The sequence below is a fragment of the Carlito syrichta genome, unplaced genomic scaffold (genome assembly GCF_000164805.1).
Source record: "Carlito syrichta isolate Samal-C Ts95f unplaced genomic scaffold, Tarsius_syrichta-2.0.1 Scaffold277815, whole genome shotgun sequence".
In the NCBI taxonomy this organism is placed as follows: Eukaryota; Metazoa; Chordata; class Mammalia; order Primates; family Tarsiidae; genus Carlito; species Carlito syrichta.
The window spans coordinates 402,749-412,372 of record NW_007221911.1 but is presented as its reverse complement, the minus strand read 5'-3'; the positions used below and the strand labels follow the sequence as shown (position 1 = coordinate 412,372).

The 9,624-nt window shown below is 46.9% G+C and overlaps 1 protein-coding gene across 2 annotated transcripts in view; it reads right to left on the bottom strand.

The window, feature by feature from the left end:
• The window catches only part of ASTN1 (astrotactin 1), a 318,270-nt gene that overhangs the window by 12,555 nt on the left and 296,091 nt on the right, over window positions 1-9,624 (bottom strand). For both annotated transcript variants that reach the window (XM_008052472.2, XM_008052473.2), the window contains exon 21: window positions 7,339-7,439. In XM_008052472.2, coding sequence (XP_008050663.1) covers window positions 7,339-7,439 — 101 coding nt within the window. The remainder of the gene's footprint in view (window positions 1-7,338; window positions 7,440-9,624) is intronic.

The following is a 9,624-nucleotide window of genomic DNA, read 5'->3' as shown; positions in this document are numbered from 1 at the left end:
ACCTTGAGGGGCCTGGGAAACATTACTAAAAACTTCTTTTGAGTTCTCTTTAGAAACAAGCACTGCAAGATAAGAGAAAAGTAACAAGGACATCTGGACAAGGGAGGCGATCACAAGGCTCTGAAGGACATAAAAGCCTAAGATGGGAAAACTCCTGACACATGAAGAAATGAATGCTTAGAAATTTTCTTGAGACACTTCAAGGACTGTAATTCGGGGCATTGGACTGAAAGTATCATTGTTGACTTTATGAATAAGACTTGTTGTCTGAATGTTTATAGGGATCTTGGTTTGTTTGTTGCTAAGACCACAAGATGGTAACTTTTAGAAGATATGTATGTGAAGGAATTTTCTTTGTCTTGCCCCTTTATGAATGGTATAAAAGCTCTGTGTTAACTAACATTAAATTGTCATCTGTTCAGGAAGTAGGTGTCCGGGTATAATATTTTCGTCCTTCGCCTATCCGTCTCTCCTCCAGGAAAGCCCACGACCCTTGCGGGGCTGGACCCCCGCAGAGGAGGTTTTGAAGGGCTGATGGGGACTTGTGATTGTAAAGGGTGTTCACCATAGGCCTCACTGAAGAGGACACCCACATTCAGAGGAGAGGGAAGTGGGGGGTGTCTGGAAGAGCCTGCAGGGAGTGGAAATGCCCAGCCGAAGACTCCTGGCCACAGAAGTCAGATCCAAAAGCAGCAGACAGGCCAGGGAGTCTGGAGCCAGTGAGTGGGGGGAGAGAAGGACAATCGTGGATATTATTTTTCACTATTACCAGTTCTTTACCAGATCATGCTTTCCCCAGTGTCGAGAGAGAGAGAGAAAGAAAGAGAGAGAGAGATATTAAGATAGAGAGATTGAGAGGTTGAGGGAGAGATTGAGAGAGAGATTGAGAGAAAGAGAGAGAGATTGATAGAAAGACAGAGAGTTTGAGAGATGAACTGACAGAGAGACAGAGAAAGAGAGAGATTGAGAGAGCAAGAGACTAAAAGACTAATTGAGAAAGAGATTGACAAATAGAAATATTAAGAGAGAGGTTGAGAGAAAGAGAGAATGAGAGATTCATTGAGGGAAAGAGAACGAGAGAGAGATTGATTGAGGGAAAGAGAGGTTGAGGGAGATTGAAAGAGGAAGCGATTGAGAGAGACAGAGAGAGACTGAAAGAGATACTGACATGGCTTCCTTGGCACTATGACAAATGTCCCCTGAGCAGAGATCCTAATGTATAACTTTTGTTATTTCTCAAGAGCTGCCTATATGAAAACTTCAAGATAAGGAATCCCAACTGGCCTTGTGGCCTTCTTAGCACTGTCCACAGTGTAGGGTCCCTTCCAACACCCCCACTTCCCCACCCCCACCCCCTATCCCTGAGTGACTTTTCCCCTTTATCCTCTGGCCTCAAACTGTTCTGTGATTCCTTCATGCCAGTGGTTCTCAAACTTGCCTGTGTCAGAATGACCTGAGGGCCACCTAAGCACAGACTGCTGGTTCTCACCTGAGTTCCTGAGGCAGAAGGTCTCAGATGGAGACTGAGGATTTGCAATTTATTTATGTATTTATTTATTTATAAATAGAGTCTTGTTCTGTCACCCAAGCTGGAGTACAGTGGCAAGTTCATAGTTCACTGCAGCCTTGAATTCCTGGGCTCAAGCAATACTCCCAACCTCGCCTTCCAAGCAGCTAGAACTATAGGAATGCACCATCACCATTGGACTTAAGCAATTCTCTTGTCTCAGTCTCCCAAAGTACTGAAATTACAGGTGTAAACCACCAGTCCAGCCAGAATTTGTATTTCTAACAAGTTCCCGAGTACTACTGACACCTCCTAGAAACACTTTGAGAATCACTGTTCTACACTTATTCATTCTCTCAAGGGTATCCTTACTCCCTCTGGGACCCACATTATTACTTACCAATCACTCTCCCCTTACCCTTGACCTGGCCACATACTCTTTCTGCCCTCTTCCTCCCTGTGTTGGTTGAAGCTGTCTTCAGTATAGGGGGATCCTTCTCCCATGTCCCAGAGAAAAGTGGGCTCCCAGCCTCTCACAGCCCCCTGCAAACAATTACTTCTCTTTCTTTGTAGATATAAAAATCCCTCCACTTTCAAAATTCACCCATTTTTCCTTATCACCTCCTATTCATTTTCTAATCATTGTTCTGTATCCTTTGAAGAATCTGTCTTCTGTTTCATCTTCTCCATCTCATTTCCATGGTGACTGCACTTCCTCAGTGACAGGCTAGAGACTTTGAACCACCAAGAGCCAACCATTGCTCCACCTTTGAAATACTAAATCTTAATATTCCATACTATGAACACCACCTCTTTTTTGTACTTTTTACTGCTATTCAATCTGTTCTTCAATGCTCCTCCATTCAATCCAGGCCACAACTCCGATCTTATGTCCTTCTCTACCTGACTGAAACCACATGGCTCGCTGCTAGTGCTCTCAAAGAGCTTCAGCTTGCTTCCCTTTCTGCCTTTCCTCCATCTACTCAGGCTACTGGTTTGTGTTCCCTTGGTATTCTGTACAGTGCTTTTCACAATATGTGGTAAGACTGACATGCCTCTTCCTGTTTTTGTTTTGTTTTTGAGTTGGAGTCTCACTCTGTCGCCCAGACTGGAGTGCATTGGCACGCTCCCGGCCACCTCAGCCTCAACCTGCTGGGCTCTGGTGATCTTTCTGCCTCAGCCTTCCAAGTAGTTGGAACTACAGGTGCGCGCTACCACTCCCGGCTAATTTTTTTGATTTATTGTAGAGATGAGGTCTCGCCAAGTTTCCCAGGCATGTCTCAAGCTCGCGGGGTCAGGCAATTCACTCACCTCGGCCTCCCAAAGCGCGGGATTACAGGCTGAGCCACCAAGTCCGGCTCTTCCCGTTTTTTTAGAGATAGTGTCTTGCTCTGTCACCCAGGCTGGAGTGTAGTGGTGTGATCATAAGCTCACTGCAACCTCGAACTCCTAGGCTCAAGTGATCCTTTTGCCTTAGCCACCAGTGTAGCTGGAACTATGGGCGTGCAATAACACATTGGCTAATTAAAAAAAATTTTTTTTTGTAGAGTCAGGGTCTCTCTACACTGCTCAGGCTGGTCTCGAACGCCTGGCTTCAAGTGATCCTCCCTCCTCAGTCTCCCAAAGTGTTGGGATTACAGGCATGAGCCATTGAGCCTGGCTCCATGTCTCTTCTTTCTCTCATGCTCTACATCCAATCCATTAACAAATACTTTTGGTTCTAACATCAAAATAATTGAGAATTGGACCACTTTTCTCCACATCTGCCACTACCTTGCTAGTCTAAAACAGTATCATCTCTTCTCAGAACTGCCATCACCTTCTAACTGTCCCCTCCTTCTACCTCACACCCCTGTTGGAGCCCACTCTCTGTACAGCAGTCAGAATGACCTGTAACACATCTAGTTCCATCATGTCATCCCCTGGTCAGTCCTCCGGGGCTTCCACCCCAACCCCAGGCAGAGTTCACTGCCCTATTCTTATGGCCAGGCCCTGTGGGATTATCCCCATGGCCTTTGGAGGTTCATTCTCTGCCCCTCTCCCTCCTACCTCTTTTCCCTCCAGCCCTCTCCCCTCCCACTGTTTCCTCCTTTCTCTTCTTCAGACACGAGTCGAGCTCACTCGCTCTGGTGTGAACTTCCCTGGATATGTGTGTGGCTTCCTCCTTCCTCTCAGACCCTGTAAAGTTGAATTCCCCCCCTCTGTCTCTCCTCTCCCATCTCCCCGCCTATTTATCTCCATAACATATATCGCCATCTGACATATTATATATTTTTCTATTCTGTTGTTGTTGTCCATCACCTCTGCTAAAATATAAGCTCCATGAGGCAGGGGTTTTGCTCCTAATGCCTAGGACAGGGATTGAGTAAGGGTGCAATATTTGTTGGGTAAATTAACGAATTCATGAAATCTGATTATAAAAATCTTGGAGCAGATTTTGAGTCTACCTGTTTTGGTTCTTTTAGCATCTACTTGAGGGTCTTGATAAATGGCTGTGGAAGTAGCGAATCAAGGAATGGGTAAATATTTATATTTATATCTGGTATTAGGGAGGGAGGATGGATGTCAGAGGTGGAGTGGATTGCAGCAAGCCTTTGCTCAATGAAGCTTCAGGAAAAACCTTCAGAAGACCCAACCCAGATCTGCCCAAGACAGCTGGTCTTATCACTGACATGAGCTTGCGCTTACTGGGGAAGGTGGGTTTCAGCAAAACATTGGTTAAAAACTTATTTCCACAGTGATCTTCATGTCAGGATGTGGTAAAATTCTTCATAGGAAGTATCCAGTTTAGGAAAAGTGTTCATAAAAGAGATAGAGTCTGGCTTCCTGCTAGATAATGAGGAGCTGAAGTCATGCTCTGGGTCACTTAAAAGGTAATTCCCATTTGTTATCCAATTTAAACTCAGACTTGAGTGTGTCATGATTATATTTATGATCACCATCTGGGTTCGAGGGAGGCAAGCATATGGTTTTTTGGGAGAACTGCATTAATTTGCAAGGATATCCTCAATTAATCTAACTCATTAATTTCCAGATTTCCCCTATGCAGGCCACCTTCCCGGCTGAAGGATAACAGGACCTGCGAGTGTTATTTCGTTTTCTCAGCACTAAATTGGCTCTTGTGCTGGTCTGCTGGGGTTTCAGAAACTCCCCTTCCTCAGGAAGCACAGGCAGGCAGAGCACACCTTGACAGACTCTGCAGGGCCAGAGCTGACCCAAAGGAGTCCTGCAGAGAAAACTGTGCTGCGGTCTGTTCTTGCAAACTGCCCCACCTTGGCCGCTCTTCACCCTAGATCTGCTTTCTATCCAACCTTCCTGCAGTAGCATCAGACACTGTTCCTGCCACCTGCCAATCCACCTCTCTGATGTATACTCAGCAAACCTTTTCAAGCAGGCTGCTGCCAACCACAAGGACACCAGCAAGGCCTCCAACATGGAAACCGCATGGAACCTCCTCAACACCTGCTTCTCTGGCTTAGAGGAAGAAATCAACCGGTGAAATAAAAGGCCCAGGGTCCTCCCCAGACAGCCTCTCACCCCAGATTCTGCTTCCAACACCAAGGAACTGCAGAGGCCTTCAAAAACCCATGCCCCACAAGCCAGCAGTACTCTCTCCAGAGAGAAGCACATCTGCCTCACGGTGAAGGTCTCCACTCCATTGTCATGTCCCACTGGACATCGGCACTCTTGAAAGGTAGCCATCTTTTGGGCATGTCACTTGAACACTCCTCAGAATGCAAGCCTTTCCTTCTTCATCAGTGTTCAGAGACAAAGAACAGGTCTTCAGTCTTTTACATAATAGCCCTCTAAATATTTAAGGGCAACATCACAGACAAAATGGGAATTGGGGTCAAATGATGAGTGTGTGTGCTGGTTCTGCCAGATATTTGTGTCCTTGGTCATCATACTTACTCTACTCTGAATCTTAATTTCTACATCTATAAAATGGGGGCGATGTGCTATTAATTCAGTAAATACTTACTGAGTTCCTATGAGAGGGCAAACTCTATGCTTGGTTATTTATAATAATGATATCAAACATTTACTAAGTGTTCACTATGCGTGAGGCACATTTTTTTTTACTATTTTAAGTGAATTAACTCATTTAATTCTCACTAGAATCTCATTATCTAGCATACTATCATCCCATCTTTTACAGATACGTAAACTGAGGCATAGAGCGACATAACCTCCTCAAGGTAAAGCAGGGAGCTGGTGGAGCAGGAATCTGAACTTGGACCATGGACCCTCAAGGCTCAGTTTTTCTATAACCGGTCAGTCAAAAATGCTGCCTTTGAGGTGTTAGAGACCTAAGAGTGTGAAAAAAAGACTGGTCACCTAATCTCATGGACCTCACTGTGTAATGAGGTAGATGGACATTGAACATGTCATTGTAATTACAAATTGAGATGAGCGTTCTGAAGGAAAGAAACACAGTACTATGAGGACATAGTGGCCTCTGCCCCCTTCTTCCCTGAGGAAGAAACACCTGATCTGAGGTTTGCAAACTGGTAGGAGTTCATCAGTTGAAAGGAATATGAGCACTTGGGGTAATGGGACCGACATGTGCAAAAGCCCTGAGGTAGGATGGAAATGGTGTTAGAGAAGTTGAGGGAGGCTGTGAGACTGGAACACAGAAATTGACAAAGGGACGCGCAGTGGGCTTATATGTTGAAGAAGTGGGCAGGAGCCACTACTCTTAGGTCCTGATGTGCCTGTTAAGTAGTTTTGTTACAAGAAGAATGGCTGTTGATATGATCAGAAGTCTATGTTGAAAATAACCATGCCTTTACCACGCCACGCAGATTAAATGTGAAAACCTTTTCAGATGTAGCACAGTGCTACCGTATCAGTGGTTTTAACACCAACAGGTCCACGTGATTTTGCATCATCATAGTGTCACCACTTGGACATTTTGGCATTGTGTTCCTGCTGGTCAATCTGATACAGCTAGAGTCAGGAGCCACCTATGAGGTGATCTGAGGGGTACTGGCAAATCAGCTGGGCCACAGTATTTTTCTTATTGAAACTTTATGAAAATGCTATCAGTTAAATTCTACCAAATTAGTGGTTGATCAGATCACTTTAATCAGTGTTGGATCCCTACAGAAGTGGTGAACAGGATGGAAAAATTCTGATTGTGGATGGGATATAAAAATCAGGGGTCAATGTCAAGCTCAGTCAGGGAGCATCACAGGAACAGAGGTAAGTCTCATAAACAGTGGGTGTCAGCTGAAGACAAGCTCTTCCTAATTCAGAGGACCAATCCTGGCAGGGGCCTGCACTAAAGAGGGTCAGTACTTTACCAATAAAGCTCCAAAATATAGAATTAAACATTGTGATACATCTTTGAGAGAGAGGGAGTGATCTAGCAGTTAATTTTAAATCGCAGCCTTGCTATGTTTTAATTCAAAATGACCTTTCAAGCCGGGTTTGGTGGCTCAGTCTGTAATCCCGTGCCTTTGGGAGGCTGAGGTGAGTGGACTGCCTGAGCCCGCAGGTTCGAGACCCACCTGGGTAGGCGAGACCTCATCTCTACAATGAATCAAAAAAAATTAGCCAGGCGTGGTAGCGTGCACCTGTAGTTCCAGCTACTTGGAAGGCTGAGGCGGAAGGATTGCTGGAGCCCAGCAGGTCGAGGCTGCGGTGGCGGGGAGCGGCCACTGCACTCCAGTCTGAGCGACAGAGTGAGACTCCAACTCAAAAACAAACAAAACAAAACAAAACAAACAAACAACAACAAAAAAATGACCTTTCAGATGTACAAAGACCTATAAAGATGGCCCCTGGGTCATCCCTTTGTGAACTCTGCCAGCCTCAATGTCTCTTACCTTGGGCTTTGACGTCGTCCACCACTGGGCAAGGGGTCTTCACGATCACGTCACTCGGCCTGGAGCGCCGCCCTGTGTTGTCCACTCCCCACAGGGTGAACCTGGCATAGGGTGGGAGGGAAGAGTATGGTTAGCAGGGAGAGCATGGTTGGAGGCTGGGGATCCTAGCCCAGCTTTGCTTGCCTGGGTGGCAGTGGCCCCGGCTGCTTTTGTCATCTTTACCGCCTTCACTCTGGGCAGAAAGCATGCAGCCCAGAGCCTCTCTCTGTTTCCTGGTGGGTCCTGGGTTGTAACTTGCTCTCTTGGGTGGACTGGGCAATAGAAAGTGTTATGGCTGGTTCTCCAAACGGGGTCCTCAGACCAGCAGAACCGTCATCTTCTGAGGACCTGTGAGCAGTGAACATTCTCAGGCCCCAACCAGACCTGTGCATCAGAAACTCAGGGATGAGGACAGGAACTTTGTGCTTTGCCAGGCCTTCTGGGTGATTCTGAAGCCAGTTAAATTTTGACAACCACTAAGCTGAGGGAAAAAGCATGTATCTTTGGGAGCAGATGGTTAAAATTTGGGTCTGAAGGCATGTGGAGTCACAGTTAATGACTGTGAGCTTTATTTTCTCTTATCTGGGAAACAGATGTTAACATGACTACTTGTAAGTTACTGTGAGGATGAAATGAGACAATAACCCACAGAAAGATCTGGAACATAACATGGTTCATGATGCTGCGTAAATCATACTGGTTCTCTTCTGTTCTGTCTTGTGCACGGTTGACACCTCTACGCATAGGACTGAGGGTCAGTTTCCTCTTTAAAGTGAGATGCAAAACAACCCTGCCATCGGGTCCCTTGGCTTGCCTGTGGCTGGACACTTGATTCCCCACAAGCAGCTCACTCTTTTCCATGGATACTGCCCATGGTGGACCAAGAGCCCAGAGCAAAACCTCGTGGTCCCCTGACACTGTGAAGATATGATTCTATGAGCTCCCCAGGGAGAGGATGAAAGCATGGCCATCAAAGTCTGCACCTCAAACTTCCCCCCTGGACAAGGGAGCTAGATGCAGAGGAAGATGAAGAACTCCAGGTTCTGTGACTCAGAAGGAAATTTGAACATAACCAGGACAGTCGGCTCTGGTGTCTGTGCCTAGGGCTTCTGATAACCTGTCCCACTGGTCCAAAGAAAATCATAGCCTGTAATCCCAGCACTTTGGGAGGCTGAGGTGAGTGGATTGCCTGAGCCTGCGGGTTCGAGACCTGCCTGGGCAACTTGGTGAGACCTCATCTCTACAATAAATCAAAAAAAATTAGCCGAGCATGGTAGCACGCGCATGTAGTTCCAGCTACTTGGAAGGCTGAGACAGAAGGATCTCTGGAGCCCAGCAGGTCGAGGCTGCGGTGGCCGGGAGCAGCCATTGCACTCCAGTCTGGGTGACAGAGTAAGACTCCAACTCAAAAAAAAAAAAAAAATGAAAATCATAAACGCCACCTGTCTTGTCACTTTCCTTTCAGCTGTGTCACCACAGGAGGCTGCCTTTATTGGCAAATATAGATTTTCCTTCCTCTCGGCAGCGTTACAGGGAGGAAGAAAGGTGAAAGGGAGCCATCCCAAGGCAAAGTGGCCCATGTAGACGTCCGCAGGACCCGAAGCAGATGAACTGGTGAACTAGAAAAGAAATGGAAATTGCCTAATGATCCTGCTGGGAATCCACAGAGAATGACAGCCTGTGTCCACCACTCCCCCCGCAAAGACACCTGCAGGATGGTGAGTGTGAGAGAGAGCCTGTGAACCTTGACGTGTCCCTTGTCTTTCCTCTACTTCCCTCAGATCCTCATGCTGGCATCACAAGGGCCTCACCCAGGTAGTCACCATCCTGCCGAGGTCTCTGGCCTGGCAAGACTCTGACCATGAGGACCGGCTTGGGTTCAGAACGTGGCAGGCCAAGCCACACCTTCTGGTCTCCTGCAGGACTCCCCCGGCCTCCTTGCTGTCAGAGCAGGAGCAAGCAGTCAGCTGTCCTGTCCTATCTGCACACGGTGTCTCAGTCCACTTCCTGGCTTCCTGCCTCATGTCCTCCTGCATCCTGATCAATGGTCTTAGCTAGTGCCAATCTCCACCCAGATTCGAAATCCAGGGTTTTGCTACCCTTCTTTCCTCACCACGCCTCTCCCTCCCAAAGGTCCGAGGGAGACCATTGCACCTGGCCTCATGCAGCTTCCAGGGGCAACACTTAGCCACCTGGACCCCTAGTGATGGCAGTCACTGCATTGTCCATCACCTTGCCCTGAACACC